Raw genomic sequence first — 21,418 nt, 5'->3', positions numbered from 1 at the left:
GGGTGCTGTGCAAAGAAGCTGAAACTCAGGTTGTGGAGCCCGGGATGGACACCTGGCTACCTGATGGTGACCTTGGTGGCTGCTCCTTCAAGGCACAGTACAAAACAAGCTTCCAAGCTCCACGGAGCCATGGAGCCCAATGAGTAGCTCTCTCCTGCTGAGTGGTGGTGCTCTGCTTACCTCACTCCTCAGATTAGCTCTGATGCTCACCTCGCTGCRTAACAGTGTAATCCAACTAATTACATATTTTCTTAATATGAGGTCCTTTTTTTGGCCAGTTGTATGATTTGAACCACATCTCATGCATACTTGTATTAGGCACAGCAGCTGCAGGCTGTGATTTCAGCCCCAGCCAAAAAAGCCCTGTGCACAAAGTGGTCTGTTCTTCATGAAACTGCTTAACTACGATGCAGCAAAACCCAGCTTAGAGTAGTGCTACTCGTTCTGCAGGCGGCTGAAAGAAATGGCCACGGTGCGTCTGGACACGAGCCGGCTGCACAGAGGCCTTGCAGCARCCACGGCAGAGGCCTCATCTACTGGAAAGTACTGGGCTTTAGCAGCCAACGAGCTACCCTAGGCCCGCCCAGGAATGAATCCTCGAGGCAGTGCGGCTGGCAGAGCCCCTGCCCTGTCAGCACGGCTGCCAGCAGCACGTGCAGCTGCTCCTCCAAGGCCTCTCTGTGACAAGCACTGACTCATGCCTGTGACCGTCACACCCCACGTGTGATTACTTCTTTTCTATTAATGACTCCATGCTATGATAGGAAAAAGAAAAGGAATACAGATGTGACTAGGAATCTGGCCTCATTTAAGCCTCAGATGGACTTCTTTTAAGCAGGGAGCCTGCTAGAGCACTTGTTACACTTCCAAGTTGATCCTCAGTGGCTTGTCTGTCTGCCACCCATGAGAGAAACCGTCACGCCAGCCGAAGGAAGAGTCATCTGTATTAAGCTTACAGTGCAGCTGAGGGCAACAAAGTGGTGAGATGAGGCAACCTTCATACCCTCCTCAAACAAATTCACCCTCCCCACGCTGYTAGGCGGCCATGTAATGGATCAGAGAAGAGTTCCCAGGTCCCACTTCCACCGAACAAAGCGAAGGAAGCCAGAGCTAAGGCACATGTTGAGGGACGGGAGCCCATCAAGGCACTCATGTCTCAGCTCTTGTGCACGAAGAGCTGAGCTCATTGCACCAGAAGGGCCTTCGGCTCCGTGTGTCCCATCGTGTCCCCGCAAGCGGCAGCTTCGTCAGCAGCTGTAGCCACTGCAGTGTCCAGGGAGCGTGGTTCCATGGAAGCAAGAGAAGCCAGAGCTGCTCCAAAGCTTTCAGGGACGTTTGGCAGCTGTCAGGGAAAGCCACATTCCTCCACCTGCTCCAGCGAAGCCTTCTCAAAGCGACTTCCAGGCTAGCAGGGAATCATACACTGCACAGAACAGCAATTACCCAAAAACATGGCACATGTCCTGGCTAACGTTGGTTCTTACAAGCCAGGGGATGTTTTGTTTCTATTAGGTAAAGGGACTTCTTCATAAATTATCTTGAGATAAGGGGATTTCATAGGTAAAAACCAATATTCCAAGTTGTAAAAGAGGTAGAACTGATGATTCAAGACAACACGATCAATTATTTTTAAAAGATCCACAAAGAACTCTCCAACTGTCCGATGGGGTTTGAACGGATAGTAAAAGTCTCTTATAGCTGCAGCCAGTGTCTTGTTTCCTAGGGGTCCAAAAATAGATGTTTCATTTCCCAAATAGATGGGTTCCCCGCTGAATAAAATGATGCTGGTGTAGTTTGTCTGAATCTTCTTAAACACCGCTCCCAAGTCCGCCAGCTTCTGGTATGTTCTCAGGATAAATTTGGAGCACTCRTAAGAGTCAAACCATACGACTGCCTGCTTCTCAGGACTTGCCTGGACTGTCCACGTCTCATAGTAAATGCCAGTCTCATTGTCGTATTTTACCCATTTGGCCATTTTGTTAAACATGGTTCCTACAGGAGATGAAAATAAGCAGTGCAGAAACAAGTTAACAAAAATACATGGAAACATGGGATTCTGCATATCCTCCATCCTGAGATTTCCCTTCCCTTTCCTGCAAAGTTCACCTACAACATCCCATCCAAACACACAAGGCGTGGCTGGAGGGAGATGTGAGAGCCCCCTGAATAAACTGTATTTACATATAAGTTATTTTAATTGTGTCTCCTTTTTCTGCCCTCTTTCCTGTTACTGTTCCAAACTGTTCAAACGTCAGAGCACCACAACACCTGTAATTTTGTTTCAGACACACAGAAACAGAGTAGGTTACACTATCTGTAACCGAAGCTGACAAAGCGCTCCCAGAGCTGCAGGTGTTTCAGCACTTCCTAAAATTTTACCCTTATTCAGCAATTTCAGTCAAAAGTTTTCACGCCTCTTCCCAAAAGAAAACTGTTAAACCTCAGAGTGAGGCAACTTCTTTTTTCCAGCAACTTCTCAGCTAGCAAAAGCTAGCTGAGCGTTTTGGTCTTGGTAGTGGCCTAAACCAAGAGATACAAGCAGCACATGAAGGCAAGTACATTTAAAGACCCGGAGAGTTATTTTTATTTAGAATACACTTGGCATATTCTGGTTATGACACTTGTTGGCTTAGTGAGGGTTTTTTTAAATTGCCTGTGCCTTGGCTTAATAAACTAGCAAGTCATAAGAACCTGTATCAGGAACTGTACATTACAGATGGCCTTGCAGMTGCCCCTTCACTTCTCCAATTCCTAGCAAATTGGCTTCCTAGTGAATATTTGGCAGTATTTTGAAGGATTTGTCTCTCCTAACAAGATGGACTTTGTATAAACCTCTGCTCTTAACAAGCAGTAAACAAAAAAATATTGCTTTTTGTCTCCATGATAATACTGTTCTTTATGTTTTCAGGATGTTAAAAAAAAAAGAGAATCTTAAGATTATTCTAAGTAATTAAGCACTGCAAAAAAAAAAAATAATAAATTGATACACTAGGAAAAAAACACAGATTTGAACGTGTGTTCAAACCCAGTTCATTCAGGAACAGTTCCAAGGGCCATGCATCTCCTGGAGTGACTGCTCACCTTCCAAAAGCAAAGGAAGCAGCCCTGAAGACCTGATAAAAGCTTGTAATGGGATGGCAGATACCTGCAAGCGAAATATGTCCCGCCAGGTTTCAGGACACAAGTGCAAGAGGCTGCTTGCTGAAAACTGCAAGGARCAAAATCATCAGCAATGCCTTGAAGAAGTACAGCCTTCAAGATATTAGTCACCCACAGTGTGGTGGCAAAGCTCATCTAACTGGCTGTAACCATATCACAGAATATTCACAGAATATTCAAGGTTGGAAGGGACCTCTAGAGATCATCTAGTCCAAATATGCTCCAGTAACATTCAAACAAAAAAAAAAAAAGAAAAAAAGAAAAAAAAGAGGCAACAAAATACACAAAAAATAGGTGCATTTATTACAAACAGTTCATTCTAAAACCCTTTTGGAAGCTCTATTAAACCTCACTCTTCAGGGCTTAAGTCTGGCTCTAACTGCTCTTTTTTTATGAGGAAAGAGTATGCAGCTGCCACCTGACGCCCCACTGAGCAGCAGACCACTTCACCAAGTGAACAGAGTAAATGCTTTTGCTGATACAAAATGCAACAGTCCTTGAAGATTATCCACTGTATTATTACAGCAATCAACTGGATTTATTAGGGAGAGTTTTTTATCTTAGGGCTTCAGTTTTCAGCATATACCAGGAAGCTCCTCTGGTGGTCACCCACGTATCTGTAGCCGTAAGTCCTGGTTTTGTTCTAAAACATRTAACAGATAGACCTATCACTGGAGACATCTGCACTTTTTCTGTAACACAAGGTGAGGAAAAAGAAAATGTATGTAAATGTATTTGACGTGTATTGAACCTATTTCTAAATTTGCCTTATTTACTTGATCTCCAATGCCCACATTTTCATCATTTTTTCTATCTATCTCAGCTGTCATCTGTCACTTCACAGCAGAATGCTATTTCATACTGGTGCCAACAGATTTGTCTGAAATCTACCTGATATTGTGGTCACGAGAACCAAAGTCCCATTTTCCTTCCAGTGAGCATCATCTATTCCTTCATAAAAGCAGGCTGCTCCCTGGTTACACCAGAAAGGTGCATCCATGCCAGGGCGGAGATGGGGAAAAGTGCAATTCCCAAGCTGGAAGAGCTCGTACCACTCCATTGTGTAGTTTTTGCCAGTCAGAGAGCTCCTGAAGCCCACAGCATCATGCATAATTTTCTGGGGAGGAAAAAAAAAAGAGAAAAAAAGATTTTTAAAAAAGGACAAAAGAAAATACAGACAGCATCATGTATATGGAGGCACACTGCCTCAGTGTTTGCTYATCCACTGTATATTTTGTTATTCGGACGCACATATCCAGTGGGAGCTCCCTGTAAAAACTCACAGTTGTGAACCTTTACCTCGCAGGGAACCCGAAGTAAATGAATAGAACTGAGTCACCAAAACTAGAACATAGTAATAAAAGCCACCAAAGGAACAAGAGAAATACTTTTTTAAAAAGCTACATGGCAAACGTATAAATCCTACTTTGGTTTAATAATTGAGATAATGATATTTGAAGTTATTCCCATCTTTGTTTTTTACAAGCTTATTTATACTGCTACTAGACCTATAGAATCGTTGAAGATTCTTTCATATTGGCGTGTCTGCAGGAATGGATACTTTATTCAACATTATTTATAATAACCGAGAAGGAGCAATAAAGGCAGACAACTCTGCTTGATGCATCATTTTCATCAGTTTTCCACTCTGGACAGATATCCATGTGCATGCAAATACAACATAAATATGCCTTAAAATACTTAATGCACTAAGCAGGTATTTCATCAGACAAAAGGCGCCAAATTCGTGTATCTTTCAGATGTAGTGTTAGTGGAGAATAAAATCCCCCAAATATAACAGGGTTGTGTGTATGCAGAACAGTCCCAATATCTGTGTGGGGGAACATATTCAAATCCGTGAGCAGCCCCGATTGTGCTCTTTTCTTTGGCTAAATTCTGTAACTTTTGTTTGAAACACTGCCTTTCAGGCACCTCTCCCAGTTAGCCTAGGCTGTGTCAACCAGCACTCTTACACAGGGACATATCTTATAACGAMGGCTCCACAGCAGCCTTACAGCTCCTACTTGTGACACCTGCTGTTGGTGCCAGCTGAATTTGCTGCCGTGCCCCTGTTAAACAAAACCATGGCCTTACCAGATGTCCCAGGAGGTCACCATACTTGAATTCCCACACCGGGGCCTGCAGTCTATACACTTCAATGACATCCTCTTCTTTCATAAGGGGGATGGCAGAGCCAGTGGGACAGAAAGTGTAACGAGCTTGGCAGTAGGGATCCGTTTTGGGACGGTAATCAAAGCGCCTGTGTTGAGAGAGAAGGACGCAGAGCAGTAAGCACAGCCTGGTGCCACAGCAACTGCCTCGGGACCTCCCAAGGGTGAGTCAGGGAGCCTCGCCAGGCTGCAGTGCCCAAGGACAAATCTGGGATCCCGACTCCGCACAACTTGGAATATTTAAGTTTGCAAGATTTCCAAAAGCAACCCGACTTATGGCTACACTGCGTGGGTGMAATTCACACAGTAGCTGCTGCTGCTAAGACTTGGAAATGATGGAAAGGGTGGCTTGTATTCACAAAATCAGGCACATATTGACAYAGACTAAAGAATACTTGAGATCTGCTTCAAATTTCCCTAAGTTTGTCTACATAGGGATTGACCAGTTTGCTTTGGGAAATGACAGTTCTCCAAGTGCAGCCACTTTTACTTCAAAATACTGAGARTATCCAGGAGAAATATGCTATTTCTCTACCCAATTTAAATAAAAAGCCCTAAGAACCTAGATTCACTCACTTCCCATTCCTTTTAAACTTCGGGTACAAAAACTAAAGACTRAATCTGGCAATACTAGTAATTACACAACCTTCCAAATCAYAGAATCCCARAGTGGTTGAGGTTGGCAGGGACCTCTAGAGATCATCCAGTCCAACCCCCTGCTCCAGCAGGGACACCCAGAGCACGGGGCACAGGGCGGCATCCAGGCGGGTTGGGAAGATCTCCAGAGAAGGAGACTCCACAGSCTCCCTGGGCAGCCTGTGCCAGGGCTCTGGCACCCTCACAGGAAAGCAGTTCTTCCTGATGTGGAGATGGAACTTCCTGTGTTTYAATCTATACCCATTACCCCCTGTCCTGTCACTGGCCACGACCGAAAAGCACTTGCCCCTCCCTCCCAAATCTTAGCTATTCATTAAATAGCWGTCAAATTAGGTAACACCTCCTGTCATAAGCAACAAGCCCCCCACAAGACACCCAGGAGAGAGAGAGATGATGGAGAGCCATTTTGTTAGGGGGTAAAAACTGCGCCCCGCCCGTCGCTGCCGTTGGCCCGTCCCGCCCTCCCGCCGCGCATGGCCCTTGGACCCGGCGCGGCCGTTGGCCCCGGCAGCCGTTGGCCCGTCCCGCGCTCACGGCGCGCGCGGCCGTTGGCCCTGGCGCAGCCGTTGGCCCGTCCCGCGCTCACGGCGCGCGCGGCCGTTGGCCCTGGCAGCCGTTGCGCCGCGCGCGCAGCCGTTGGGGTGAGGGGAGCGCCCCCCGGGCGCGGCGCCTGCCGCCCCGCTCACCTGTAGGGCACGGGCCAGCGGCGGCGCGGCGCGCAGCGCGGCGGCCAGGCCAGCAGCAGCAGCGGCTGCAGCAGCAGCCGCTGGCAGAGGCGAGCGGCGCCCATGGCGGCCCCGTGTTGCTGCGGCGGCGGGGGGCGGGAGCGGGGCTGGGGGAAGCGGCGCGGGGAGGCGGCCGGCGCTGCCCCCGCCCTGCGCCCGGAACGGCCCGGCCGGCGCTGCGGCCACCGGCGGAGGGCGCTGGCAGAGGGCTGCGGCCGCAGGAGGGCAGTGAGGGCGGCCGCGCTGCGTTAAGGAGGAAAACGTCGCCCTGGAGCAATGTCGGAAACGATGCAAGCGCACGGTGGGAGCCTCTCCCTGCCCTCGTGCTTCGGGAAGCCATGCGGGAGAAGACGTGAAGCGGCCACGGGGACACAGGGCCACAAGAGGGTCCCAGCGCAGGGCAGGCTCACGGCGCGGCAGCTCCGGGGCTCATCCCACCCCAGTCGGGCCCAAGGTATTTCCCAAGTCATAAGACTGGGGACAGGGCTACCTATGGTTTAGGCCGGGGTCCATCCGAGAAGACTAGTGATTAAGTGAGGCCACGGGGAAGGGGGAGTTGGGTTCCGGCCGTAGCGCCCCGCAGTTTGGGAGCCGGCTCGTCCCTCTGGCCATGCGGCTCGGACGCCCCTTCCCGAGGGCAGCCCCTTCCCGGGGATGCGGGGAGGACCCTGCTGGGGTCCCGCTCTGTTGCGCCGTTCCCGGTGTAACCGCCGCCGCCGGCTCGCAGCCGGCCCGCACGGGGCGCACTGCGGGCCCCGCGGGTCCCGAAGGGACCGAACCGGCGGCCTGCGCCACACGGCCGCAAGATGGCGCCGCACGGCCGCGCCGCGGGCGCCGCAAGATGGCGCCGCACGCCCCGCGCCTGCGCAGTGCGGCGCGGCGGGAGGGAGGGAGCCCGCCGCTGTCGCCATGGGCAAGCGGGCGGCCGTGGTGCTCGCCGGCTGCGGCGTCCTCGACGGCAGCGAGATCCACGAGGCGTCGGCGGCGCTCGTGCACCTCAGCCGCGGCGGCGCCGAGGTACGGGCGGGCGGGGCGGCGCTTGTCGCGAAGGCCGCGCTTTGGGCGGCCGCGGCCCGCGCGTCCACTGCCTGCGTGTTTCCTGATGACAACCCCTTTTTTTTTGTCTTATTTATATCTGTATCTTACCATATATATATATATAATATGTTGTTTCTGGGTGGCTGGCGTTGCTGTGGAGCGGGATGTAGCTTTTCGGCCCTTCCCTCGGCTTGGCCGCCGGGCGCCRGTCACTCGCCAGCCCGCGCTCGGGGCCTGGCCGCCCCGGCAGCACCGCATCTGATGCCCTGGCCAAGAAAAATCCCACACGTTTAGAACAGCCACGCTTGCTGAGATTGAATCGGTGGGCCCTGAGAGTGGGCAAGCAAGCATCAACGCGAGAGATGTGAAAGTTCTTCTTTTTCGTGCTTCCCATGCAACCCTTCCCTTTCAGGCTTAACCCCAGCAGGTTCTTGTTTTCTTTTCTTCGTCCTGCTTCTGGTCTTTCAGGAAGAATGAATGAAGTTTCCCAACTCTAATTTCTTCATGGAACAATGCATGTAAAGCATCAGTCTTCTTTTATCCTCTCTGCTAGCACATTGATCCTATAGAGGTTACCCGTAAAGGTCAAAAGTCTTTTATCAGCCTTTCTTTTTGGTTAACTCAGGTTTGGTTTGGTTAACTCAGGTTAACTTGCCCAGGGAGGTTGTGGAGTCTCCTACTCTGGAGGTCTTCAAAACCCGCCTGGATGCCACCCTGTGCCACATGCTGTAGGTGTGCCTGCTTGAGCAGGAAGGTTGGACTAGATGATCTCTAGAGGTCCCTTCCAACCTTAAGTATTCTGTGAATCTGTGAACTCTGTATCATATGAGATACATATATATCAGCAGCGTGTGTGCGTATATATATATATATATATAGTAGCAGTCTGAGACCTGATTTAGGTATAATGTAAATGTGTCTGATATAAATGCATGTGTGTGCATATATATCTATGCACATATTTATGTACACTGGTTTATATATATAATGTGTGTACACACACACACACACACACATATATATATATATATGTAAATGAATGCACTGTTAGTTCCTTGGATTAACCACCAGAGAATGAAGGTGGGCCCTGGCAAGGCCACTAAGCTTGGCAGTGGCGTAAGGACACACTCCTGCAGGCCTGGGGTGAGTGTGGGGAGGAGCAGGAGGTTTCACCATCCCTGTGCATCAGAGCATCTATCACCTCAATTATTTTGTTGCAATAGGTTGCCCTGCGGACTATCCATTTTCCTGGGGTAAGAGACCTCGGGAACAGAAACTGCTTTGCTTAGGTGATCTTCATCTTCACCAATATGTATGAGTTCTGTTTACCGACACAAAGTTGCTTTCTTTCTGTCTTCTAGGTAAAGATTTTTGCTCCCAATATTGAGCAAAGGGATGTAGTCAATCATTTAAAAGGAAGCCCCACGGGAGAGAAGAGAAATGTTTTAGTTGAAAGTGCCAGACTGGCAAGAGGCGACATCCAGGATTTGACTGAACTGAAAGTTAGTGAATTYGATGCAGTCATTTTCCCTGGTAGGTGCTTTTAAAAGAAAATCACTCTCCCTATTTAAATTTGCAAGCAACTGCTTTGCCTCCAGTCCTTTTTTTTTTTTATATTTAAATCCATTTAAATAATAAATTATACTATTGAAATTGAGAGGTGTCTTTTTTACTTAATTTCTTTTGGGGATGAATTTTAGCAAGCTCTTGCACACYGATGAAACAGTTTGTTTATTAGTTTAAAATGCTCCTGTCTTCTTCTGGGGTTAAATCATACATGAAATGGTGCCTTCTTTCTAGGGGTACTCAGGACTTCCACATCTACTTGTGGCCAACTTGCCACTGGATTGCAGTGCCTTAATTTTAATGTGTGTGACATTGATAGCAGAATGGCAGGTTGCCAGGTAGTTGGTGCTCACTGTCACACGGGAGCCTGTTTTAATTATGTATCTGATCTGCTGCTGATGAAATTATACTGAGCACAGTTGTGGAATACTCTTTTATATACCCAARCCTTTTGAAATGAAGAAACTAAAGTATTACAAGGAAATGAGGACATGCTCAAGATCATTTTCCAGAATATTCATAATATTGTTAAATTCAGTTTCTAAAATTGTTATGCTGTCRTCTGTTCTAAGGCCACCAGGTGGCACAGGTGTATAATGCCGATAAATACACTTCTAAAACGAGAATAAGTTAGTGACATCAGGGCTGGTCTGGGAGTAGAGGCTAGCAAATATTTTCCACATTAATTTCATGCTCTGTTATAACCYAGGCTCAGGGGGGTTGCAGTAGTAACTGCTAGAGGGAAATAAACCCTATTAAGTTTGAAATTAAAATCTTACCTCCGAGATTTCAGGTAATGGTCAAAAGTGAGTGAAGGGGATGGAATGAAAGCAAAAACATTAAAGATGAAAAACTTTTTGATGTTGTCCCTTGAAATACTTCAGAAAATTTGAGTTGCGTCATTATTATTTATCATAGAAGAGTTGATGTTGTGCACATTACATAAGAAATCAAATAAAATGGACGGTTAAACTTGCTAATAACTTTGACAATTTAGATGGTCCTAAATCCAGCAAATGGAGGTGGTAAAAAATAGTCTGTTTCTAGAATTAAATGTGGATGAAATGCAGATAAAGGATTATTTCTTATAACTAATTTCTAGAAGGACAAATTGAGCTTTATTTTTAGCAGCAAATTATTTCATCATTTCTATATCTGCACATTATGTTAACCAAGCTTTATGTTTTTAAGTCTGAAAAAGTCCAAAAATTCTAGGAGAAGAAAAAAAAACCCAAAAAACTCTGTTTAAATGTTAGCTAAAACTCATCAGTGAAATCATTCCAGAGGGTCAATTCAGTGTCTGCATTATTCTTCTGAACTGCCCTCTCCTACTTTTAATTCACTGCTCTTTTAATCCCTCTCCTACTTATTGATAGGTGCACATGAGACTGCAGCTTTTCCAATGACTAGCAAAGGCAGTTGGAGTTTCCCATTTCTGTTTTTATTGCTCACTGAAACAAGACTAAGGTTGCTGGCCCATGCGAAAGACCTGGGATCAAATTTCTGCAGCTGAATATCTAACATTATCAATCCATCGTGTTTCATCTGCTGAAAGCTTTGAAAGCTTTCACTAGAGTAGCTTAAAATTCCTACGTATACTGTGATTCCATTGTGAGAAGCCCTCACCAAAAAAAGAGAACTTCTTTCTAGGGTGGTAGTTAATGTTTTTTAACAATGATATTACATTTGCCTCATTTGAATGTAATATTATTTTAACTTTGTTTTTTAGGTGGGTTTGGTGTAGCAAAGAACCTGTGTTCCTGGGCAGTGGATGGCCAGAACTGCACTGTCAATGAGCACGTGAGAGCCACGCTCCAAGCTTTCCACAGCGCCAAGAAGCCGATCGGTCTGTGCTGCATAGCCCCCGTGTTGGCWGCGAAAGTCTTTCCTGGTTGTGAGGTCACTGTTGGCCAAGATAAAAATGTTGATGGAAGGTGAGAAGGGCACAGATGGAGATACCTGATGTGGGCACTGGGGTTAGAAAACAGATGGTTGTCGGTGCAAAATTGCACATCTCCCGTATGCGTAACCTTTGGGTCCCTTACTAGTTAGGTATTTTTTGCTTTTTAAACTTTTTCACTTGCTTAAGTAAGAGTAGACATAGAACTCTCAGGGCAGGGAAGATGAATATGTGAGGTCAGAGGCTTGTTAGGCACTTTGATGCTTGAACAACTTATCCCTGAATTCAGAAATACACCAGCCTGTGACACGTTCTGTGATGCTAATATCCACAGGCACATTACAGTAAAAAATAAAATGTAAAGAAATGAGTACTCCTGTCTCTTGCCCAAACACCTGCCCCTGAGCCACTGAAGGCTAAAATATTCCTGCACTATTCCTTTTGTTCTCTCATCCAGGTTATGGCATCAGAGCATTATAGGCACAGCATCTCTTTTTATATTCATCAATATCTTTTTATTTACAGATTTCCCGATGCTGAAACAGCATCTGCTATAGCAGAGCTTGGGTGTAAGCACGTTTGCAAAAATGTGAATGAATCCCACGTGGATAAAGCCAACAAGATAGTCACTACCTGTGCTTTCATGTGCAAGGCTCCTTTGCATGAAATTTTTGACGGAATCGGAACAATGATAGAAGAAGTTCTGAAACTTGCCTGACTGGAAGAGTGCAGATGTCTGCAAGGAAATACACTCGCTAAACTTCAACATCTAGCTTCCTTTGGCTGTATGAATAAAATAGTGCTAAACTTCACTTTTTTTTTTTTTTTAACCTGTAATACACTAAAGGGTTACTGCAACCTGATCCATTTTTCCCCCTTTAAATTAGCAACTATCTGTTGAAGGTGTGTTTTTTCCTCCAAATCTTGAATGTACTTAGGCTTGGCAAAACAAGGTGGGAATGCTCCCAGCCCCTTGTCTTTTCAGCACRTAACTAATGGTTATCAGCAATTGCTAGTTGGTGTTCCCTCCCTCCTGCCCCCGTGCAATTAGGGTGAGATGGCTCTAAATGAGTCTGTATATGTTCAGTCTAGGTGAACTATTCCATTCTATAATCCGAAGGGAAAAAAGAAAATTCCTTGTGAGGCTTTATTTATGGTTATATCTGATGGGCTTTCCCCACCCCCTAACCTCCTAGATAAACCAACTTTATAACACTGCGGTCAGAGACTTAAGAACACAATCTCTGTGTGGAAAATACTCTGCTTTTGCTCTAGTAAATGAAGTAATTTGGRATATGGTTAGTAAAACAAAATGGCTTTATTTTGTGAGCTTTTGCACACATATTTTGGGGCTGCAAAGTTAGATATATTTTATGTATTTAGAAAACATACCCTTCGATCTTCAATATGCAAACCACCAGGTTTGCCTTCCAGCCTCAACCATTCTGTGATTCGGTGGATTAGCAGCCAAGATTCATCACTGCTGATCAGCACTGGATCATATGTAAGTAGAGAGTCAGTATCCATTGCAGTAAAGACACGTCTTGAGTGCAAACTTGGAACTGAATGAGCAGCTTTTATTAAATCTTGTAGCTGTTGGCGAGCACACAGTATAATAGGACTTCACTGACATCTMCACATCCACAAAATGCAGCACTCACATAACCCGCCTCACCTTAAAATCCTTTATTATTCTTTCCTACTAGAAAAAATAACCTGGGATGGCAGCCTACGTGCACGTTCCTTGTGGTTACTCATCAGCTTTGTGGACGCAGGGAAAGCGGAGCTGAATGTCTTGTAGTCCTCACAGGGATGTTTCTCAGAGACAATATTTTCACACTCCTCCCGAGTCTGCATCTTCCTTAAGAAGTTATGTATGGACACAGAATAGGGTTGATTTTTATTTATTTATTTTTGGTAGCATGCAAGCATTGCTCTGCTTCTAGAGGTACAAAGATAATGGAGACAGACTGTGCCAGCAGACTGTAGATACTCTGCTCAGCCTCTCACCAAATTGTGTACATAACCTCTATTATTTGGTCAAAATACACAATATTGGACTGAGCATGGCTCTTGTGTTACAGGAGTCCAATTTAGATTCKCTAAAGAAGGAGTTTTCCTGGATTTTTTATTGGCTTTGTGAGTAGAGTCTAGCTACACGTTGTCTCTCGAGTGATGGAATATTGTTCACAGCAAGTGCAGTTTCTCTGAAAGTGCTCTAGCTGACTGTCCCGATAAAAATGTGCTTAAAACAGAACAGTCCTCCACTTTTTCCAGGTTATTGACGGTCTCTATAATGCCTTCCACGGCTTCCRCGGAGAGGACTTGGGAGGCGTTGGCCTGGAATTTCTTCTCCAGGTCCTCTTGCCTCAGCGGCTTCCTCCAGTGCCCGTAGAAGGTGTCGCAGCGGTGGCTGAGCGCGCGGCCGCCCGGCACCGCGACGCTCACCTCGCAGTAGAGCTGCTCGAAGCTGGGCTCGTTGTCGGCCGGGTGCTCGAGGCGCGTCCTGCGCAGCAGCTCCCGCACGGCCGCGCGCTGGATGCTCTCGCCGGCAAAGGAGCCGACGGACATGCCGCCGTCCAGCAGCGCAGAGCACGCCACGAACTGGAAGGAGTGCCGAGCCTCGTGCTCCGAGGCGGGGGCGGGCCTGTTCACGTAGCGCACCTCCGGCACCTTCACCACGACCTCCTCGATCTCGTCGAGGGGCGGCAGGTTGGGACTGCGCCCCACGAGCTGCCTCCTGACAGCAGCCGCGGCGTCGGCCACCCAGTGCGTTGCGAGGTGAGCGGGGAAGCGCTTGATGGCAACGTCCTGTTGCTCCAAAAGCCACGGGTACGACTGCAAGGTCGGCAGCGTCTGTGGGTTGTAATCAGAATAAAAGGCTCCCATCCCCGACTCCATGTCCAAGATCTGCCCGTTGCCTTGGACGCCCAGGGATGCCAAGCAAGCCGCTTCCAGCCCGTGTTTGGCCGCGTTGCCCACGTGGAGGGGCTTGGTTTGGGTGGCAGCGTTGGCCAGCGGGGCACCCGCGTAGGACGCAGCCACAGCCAAGGCGTTCTTGCATTTCAGCTGGTCCAGAGCTAGCAGCTTAGCACAGGCCGCTGCGCTGCCCATCGTGCCCACCACGGTTGGAGGGTGAAACCTGAGAAAACAAAATCTCCCTCATTACTGTGTTTCATAGTTACATGAATTCACTGCATGCACAAGCTCCTTCGGGGTTTGCTTAAATCTTTGCTAAATTTCTGGACAACCGACATAGAAAATATCATCAACCATATTTGTATCTTTATTGGCATGTAATTAAGTATATTAGCCCTGGAGAACCTTGTGCTCRGGTTACTCTTTGAAGTATTTTAGGTACCTTTTGGGGATGTTCCTGGCCTCACTGGAAAAGCGTAGCAACCTGCCTTGTACTTCAATTCCCACGTTGAAAGCTAGGAGCAGGTCGAGCCCGGAGATCTTTTTCTTCTGGGAAAAGGCCTCTGAGAGGGCAAGGACAGCGGGCAGCACCGCTCCGGACGGGTGTGTGGCTGGGTGCCACGTGTCATCAAAGTCCATTGAGTGCACCTGGTGCAAAGAGAAACTTTGCTTTGTCATCAGAAATCAACCATTTGCCTTAACAAGATCAGATCAGTGGCATGAAAACTCTGGAATTGGTATAAAAATATTGGGGAACTTTCCTTAGGAAGCAAAACTTAAAAAACAATCAAACAAAAATCTTCTAGGTACTTTAGTCCCAACATGTTTTGATGAGAAGAAGAAATACAGTATAAATCTTGCATCAAAGAGGCATAATTCTGATCCTAGTTGCTCTAGTCTGAAATCAGTATGACAATGGTATTTCTTTCCTACAATAGACTTTCGTTCCTATAACTAGGCTGCAATAGTTAAAGCGGCACTTCTAGAACTGCCATATGAATGCAGATGTATCTACCTTCACTTCCCCAAAATAATATTTAAGTATAATGAAGTTACTTCCCCTGTGATGCAACTAATGCTGACATAAGGGCTCATACCAGTAAATTATACATACGTGGTTTTATTATATGTGTGTGTGTGTGTGTGTGTATACATACATACATATATGTACATATATATATATACATAAATATATTTATCTATACAGGCTGCAAACTCTCATCTGGCTTTAGCAGATGCAGAACAGCCCCATCTTTGAGCAACCAGATGCACTGGACTTGCTGGGAGCAGGGGCAATCTTTAATCTTAAAGCTGAGATGAGCTCCTTAGCCTTTAAGAGCCTCTGGAGATCCCCCTCTTCCACATATCCAGAGTCCAACTGCCCTGGAAGTTTCCAGGTGTTCCCAGCAGGGCATATTGCAGCTCTTTTGATAGCAGACTGTTCCCAGCAAGATTTGTTGTGGTTCAGAGTCTGCTAGAAAAACCCCAAATATTCTAACTCATCGCCAGTGCCAGGAACAATATTTTTAACCAAATTGTTAATGCTTCGAAACCATAAGTGACCTTCATGCCTGTTCCCAGGTGCCTTATTTCACAGATCTACAAGCAAGGAAGGTTGAAATGCTCCCCAGCGCTCAGATCTTGTTCTGTAATGCTGGGAATACACAAGTCTGCCATCCTCACTATCAGGCTGCTGAGGAGTCTACTCTTAAGCAGACAGAAAAAGATCCAGAATTGAGAAGAATTTCCATCATATTGAAGAATATGATACCATCTGTGAAGATACCCTACAACGTGGGATATGGAAAGTGGTGCCTAATACCCCATAAACTGAGTTGCTTGAGTTTTCAGTAAGTGTTTAGAATTGATCTGTTACGAAAATGTAAACTGAAATTATCACATATATGATAGCAACCGGATTTGAGTATCACACTGATTATTAAGGGCTGAGAGTTAGTGTATGTCATTTCCAAAATAATTTTTTCTACATTGAAAAAGAGATGTCAAATTCGACCTCTGATCTTGTTGTCACACTAATATAGGCGGGTTTAATATATCATTTCCTTAGATGGCTGCCTTCCCTAGTTTTGCATAATTACCAAATTTGTCTAGGGCACCTCTAGCATATCCAGTGATTTCAATCGCTTTCAGCCTAGATCTGAGCTTCAGCAAAACTCCGGGGAATCAGTTATTGCTTTGCTGATAAAGTATGTGTCCAAAATGTATAACCAGCTTTTGCAAACTGCGTGATTGAAAATTGAATCRCTCTGTGATAGTACATATGTATAGGTATATTCACATATGTCTGCACTTGTGTTTTTCAGTAACTCCAGCTGGTCAGTTGGGATGGAATGTGGCTCCTGCTGCAACCTCTGAGGGTGAGGTTACCTCACGGTTGTGTGGCTTAAAAGGCTGTAACAAGCTTGGAGWTCTGCACCTTGAAAACAGCCCCATGTGCCAAATGAGTGTCGGGCCGAGGTGAGATACATGTTGCCTCATGCTTTGAGCCTGGWCTTACTGGAAGAAAGCTGAAGTAAACGAGAACAAGCTAGGAAAAAATTGTGGTAGACCTCAGGTAAAATAATAAAGCAAGCTAAGATTTTAGGAGCCTTCTGTTCTCTCTGTAAGGAAGATGGAATCAATTAGTGTGATTTAAGAGCAAATAAAGAAAGTCCCTTACGGCCACTCCATTCACAAACGCTGCATACAGAGGAGGAAGTCGGAAATCCAAGTGGCCCCAGGCGGTGCTGGATGTGTCTGAGCTGTAGATCTGAAGCAAAATGACATTAATTATTTCAAACTCCTGAGCAGAAGGGTAAATGTACACTGCGTCTCTGATGTAAATGAGATCAGCACATACCCTTTTGGGACTCAGCTGCTCCCCTTCCTAGGAAATGAAACTGTCAACGTGCTATTCTATYGGGAAGTATTGAAAGGAACAAGCTTTCCTGAGGAGCTGTGTCAAAGGCCTCAAACAGATCACAGGGAGGAGTCTGTTTTTGAAAGTCTAGTGTTAAGTAATGTTTGCTTTGCTGATGTTTTCATCAAACCTTCTATGCAAAAGGAAGGGATTCTTAGTTATCTCTGTTCTGCTTTCAGTGGAGAGCCTCAGCAGAGAGTTTCTTGCACAGACTTTTAGCCATCCAGGATTTAAGTAACTCAAGCAACGAGTTTCCCTTCCCTCTAATGGGTGGAGCACTTTTTTCTCCTCCTCTGTCATTAAAAGAATCTCACCACAMGGACATTCCCCTTAGCAGCCCCAATTCTCATTTGCTTTTCTTACACTTTGTGAGGAGGTGCTGTGAGTACCAAACGTCTTACTTTGCTGTACTGCATCACTTTGTGGCAGACCTCGGTGCTGGTTCCCAGCAGCCCAACTCCGAGGGTGTCCAGAATCATTCGCTTGCTTCGCTGAACGACTTGCTCTGTCAAGTGGTTCGCATTCAGACCGTGAATCACACTGGCAAAATTGCCTGTAATTGTCTGTTAAGGAAAAAAATGTAGATATATAACCTTCTCTTTCTTAAAAAAAAAAAAAAAAGTTAAAAAACATCGCATATTTCCCCCCCCCCYTTTTTTTTTTGGTTTGGATTTTTTCTCACCATGCTGGCCATTTCTGTTGTGCTGTCCTTGCTGAWAGGAATTGCATCAGCACATGAATTGCACCAGAAAAACTGATGTTCCCCTTTCTATTCCCAGAAATGGCATAGAGTTACTTATGTTTTGCTTTTACTTTCACCTGTCCCCTTTGTCTGTTTCTACTGCTTCCTCCCTGACTGGAGTTCTTAAGGTGCAAATGATGTAACTTGGCAAGTTTTATAAAAGAATAGGAGCAAAAAGCACTTGGCTTTCAATAGCACCTTTTCATTGTTATTGAAATCAGTGGGAATCTGGCATTTCAGGCAGTGCAGCCACTGTTACTCAGGGAGGCAGGATTTAATCTCTGTGAGTAGCAGATTAGTATCCCAAATCTCACGGAGCTTGGAGCACAGAGGCAGACAGGACTTGGCAGCTCTACCTCTTACCAGCAGCTCCTGTCTTGCAGCTCCCACTGAATTCACACTCGGTTGGATTTCTAGCTTTTCCCCAACACAAGATCTCAGCTCTCTGAAAAGCCGTGGCTCCTTGTTCCTGGCTCCTTATATTATAGTTCTCATTTTTTGCTTTCCCACTGAACATTGACCCATTAGACAAACTCAGCATGCTTCTCCTGGCCTGGAGCTGTTGGTTGCTATTAGTATCCCTATAAGAAACTAATCTAGAACTTATCTCCTCTGATAGACTTTCCGCTGTAGAGAGGCCTACATTGCTTATAAGAACTCTGTACATACACTTTTATGTGCTGGCATTGACATGTCTTCCCTGTCTTTGGAAATAGTCTCTTCCAAATCTCCTTTTCCCTTTTATTACTCCCCTCTGCATATATTCAGAGAGTGATAATAGCTCCTTTATTTTCCTAGCTTAAGCAAGTCAAAATGTGCCACTCTTCGGAATACAGACTTTTCAGTTCCAGTGACTAGGCCCGCAGTTTTTCATTGTGTTGCCTCAGCTGGATTTCATTTTCCTGACCACAGCGACCAAACTGTCCCATTATTTCATGTAAGTTCTCACTGAGCTCAGTAAGGAAGCATCAAGACAGCCTTGAGTAACACAAAGCATTTAAAGTAGGTGAACTATGTAGCCCATAGTGTGATGCACACCTACAGAAACATGCACAAGGAAGATACAAAAGCTTATGCTGAAAGAACATCTGAAAGTGCAAAGAAACAAGACGGTACCTTTGCCCACATCTTGGATGGGTGGAGGTTCCAGAGAGAAGCAACAAATGACTGGCAATCGGGGAACAGTGAAAATCAGTCTTTCACTATTTTTATACATGTTTATGTGAGGTGGGGCYGTATTAGCACAGATCTATTGCTCATCTTGCTCTGCCCATTTCCCCTTCTGCCTGGAAATGTTCCCTTTTCAACATTTTCAACTTTCCTCTGACTAACTGCACTACAAACTGCTGAGACGTGTGATAGGACTTTTCATGTCAAGCCCATGTGACATCCGTAAACTGATAAATGTGTTTATTAGCAGAGAGAAACCAGGATATTAATTTGAGTTTCTTATAGACATGGAGAGAAGAGATCACCAGTGACCTCTACAGTAATTCACCATGAGTAATTCTACTGTGGGTAGAACAGTTRGCCCTTTATCAGCACATTTTTCTTTCACTATATGTGTCACCTCTATACTATGTGCAAGTTGGACATGAAACCATGGGGCATTGGAATTTCAGACTGTATGTTGTTTTACAGCTGCTGTTGACATTTAATGRTGCTTTGATGGCACGAATCTCTACAAGAGACCAGATAAATTGGATTCCTGTCTGCTATCAGATTTTCTGCATCTCACACAAGGATAACTTCYCTGAGGAAGGAGGCACTTCTCCCATCAACAGCCGAGGGGTTTCACCTCTGTAGGACTGCAAGTTAATCTAAACCTGTGAGACACTAGACTTACTTGGTATTGAGTGAACTCTCAGCCCATTAAGAAACGAGCAGACCTCAGAGGAGCCACTCAACAGGCGCCACTCAGCAACTCYGAAATGAGAATGTAATGTATGCCTGAAATTCTGGTATCTCCTGGGTCACGAATCAAAGCATGTAAGCTTTCAAACTCACAATTTGCACCTACAAGCTCAAGTGCTACCTTGCTACCTCATGTAGTTTAAGACCTTCAGCGCTTTACTCACTCTAGCCCCAAATCATTTGGTAAAGCTGTCTCTAACTCCTGACTTCCAGAGAGAGAGAGAGAGAGAGAGATACAGGGGTGTATGGCTGTAATTTATCATTAATTTGAGTGAATCTAGCTATCCCTGAAAGAGACAGTCCTGCTCCATGCTCCATCCCCTCACCACTCCCTGGCCACAGAGGAAGTTCTCCTCCTCATCCTTCCACCACCAGCTTTGCTGCTCAGTAGATCTGTGTTTGAGCTGGAGGGCCTCCATCCAGCCCAAAGATTCTCAGCTCTCAGACAAAACTGAATTTCATCACCCTAGGAATGCAAAATTAAGCCTAGCTGCAGGGGCAGGTAAAGGAAGGAGGAAGGCTAGCAGTATTCAGGGAAAATCTGAGAGGGGACATGTATGTGGAAAGASAGTGGAGGGAGTCAGTTGTTCCCCAGACCTGCCTACTTTGCCTGTTCCTTGAGCCTGCTGATGGATCTCATCTTCAGAAGCCAAAACTAAGGCTGAAAATTGTACTGGGTAGGCATAGCTAAAGTGACAAAAGCTGCAATGTGCCTCTCCATGGATGTAGCCAAATTGCCCTAGGCCCAAGATTCCTAAAACCCTACAGACACTATACATCTTTGTACTGACTAAGGTGCCTTGTGTGGAGCCTCAGTTTCAAATCATGACCCTGTCTTCCTCCTCAATATGAGCAGCTATTCAGCACGGCTCCTAATCCTCTTCTCAGTTCTCACACACTTCTCTATGAGTATACCACATCCTTCTGCAATTTTCCCATGCTCGTGTATACATAACCTACATCTACATGAAAGAACCCAGCAGCATTTCCCAGTTCCTGTCAGATGTGTGTTTTGGCCAGATCTTGACCCCATGGGGTTTGACGACCACCGGCTAGTGGAGCATGGTGGAAACCACCTCACCAAGAAGGGCAGGCGGGTATTTGCTAAAAGGCTGGCCAATCTCACTAGGAGAGCTTTAAACTAAGCAGGAAGGGGTAAGGGGAGTGTCATATGGACTGGGGAATCAATCCTGTAAAACCTAAGCCAATGAATATCCAACAGGCCTACGRTGGTGGGGAAGTACAGCTAGGGCRTGATTATAGAGGATCCTCTCTCATGCTTCCTGGGAAAAGTTCAGCCTCGATTACCTGCCTGAAATGCTTATACACCAATGCACGAAGCATGGGGAATAARCAGGACGAACTGGAGATCTGBGTGYGGTMYCAGCAYCAYGATCTCATAGGAATCACAGAAACGTGGTGGGATAGCTCTAATGACTGGAGCGCTGTCATGGAGGGCTATGTGCTCTTTAGGAAGGACAGGCTGGGAAGGCGAGGTGGTGGAGTTGCTCTGTATGTGAGAGAGCAACTGGAACGCATGGAGCTCAACCTGGGAGTGGATGATGAGAGGGTGGAGAGCTTGTGGGTAAGGGTTAAAGGGCAGGCCAACGTGGGAGACACTGTGGTGGGTGTCTGCTACAGGCCACCTGACCAGGAGGAGGCGGCTGATGAGGCCTTCTACAGGCAGCTGGAGGTTGCCTCACGGTC

The 21,418-nt window shown here is 46.1% G+C and overlaps 3 protein-coding genes across 3 annotated transcripts; 1 reads left to right on the top strand and 2 right to left on the bottom strand.

Annotated features, from left to right (window-relative positions):
- Positions 1–1,007: 1,007 nt before the first annotated feature.
- On the bottom strand, positions 1,008–6,708 carry CLN5 (CLN5, intracellular trafficking protein; the record flags this gene model as incomplete). Its single annotated transcript, XM_026044523.1, has 4 exons — positions 1,008–1,992; positions 4,051–4,276; positions 5,254–5,419; positions 6,674–6,708. Coding segments are annotated over 4 exons (939 nt in total), but the record flags the coding sequence as incomplete, so codon positions are not given.
- A 907-nt stretch (positions 6,709–7,615) lies between these two features.
- Positions 7,616–12,120, top strand: LOC112951768 (glutamine amidotransferase-like class 1 domain-containing protein 3A, mitochondrial). Its single transcript, XM_026044531.1, has 4 exons — positions 7,616–7,729; positions 9,112–9,283; positions 11,046–11,250; positions 11,742–12,120. The coding sequence occupies exons 1-4, from the start codon at positions 7,622–7,624 to the stop codon at positions 11,932–11,934; spliced, it is 678 nt and encodes a 225-aa protein (XP_025900316.1). The 5' UTR covers positions 7,616–7,621; the 3' UTR covers positions 11,935–12,120.
- Positions 12,121–13,354: 1,234 nt separating this feature from the next.
- Positions 13,355–18,925, bottom strand: ACOD1 (aconitate decarboxylase 1). Its single transcript, XM_026044530.1, has 5 exons — positions 18,914–18,925; positions 17,457–17,618; positions 16,816–16,905; positions 14,578–14,783; positions 13,355–14,358 (listed from the first exon to the last, which is right to left on the bottom strand). Exons 1-5 carry the CDS (start codon positions 18,923–18,925, stop codon positions 13,404–13,406), a joined length of 1,425 nt encoding a protein of 474 aa, XP_025900315.1. The 3' UTR covers positions 13,355–13,403.
- Positions 18,926–21,418: the final 2,493 nt, after the last annotated feature.

The sequence above is a fragment of the Nothoprocta perdicaria genome, unplaced genomic scaffold (genome assembly GCF_003342845.1).
Source record: "Nothoprocta perdicaria isolate Ctin4 unplaced genomic scaffold, notPer1 scaffold_37, whole genome shotgun sequence".
Lineage (NCBI taxonomy): Eukaryota > Metazoa > Chordata > Aves > Tinamiformes > Tinamidae > Nothoprocta > Nothoprocta perdicaria.
This window is presented reverse-complemented; position numbering and strand designations above follow the sequence as displayed.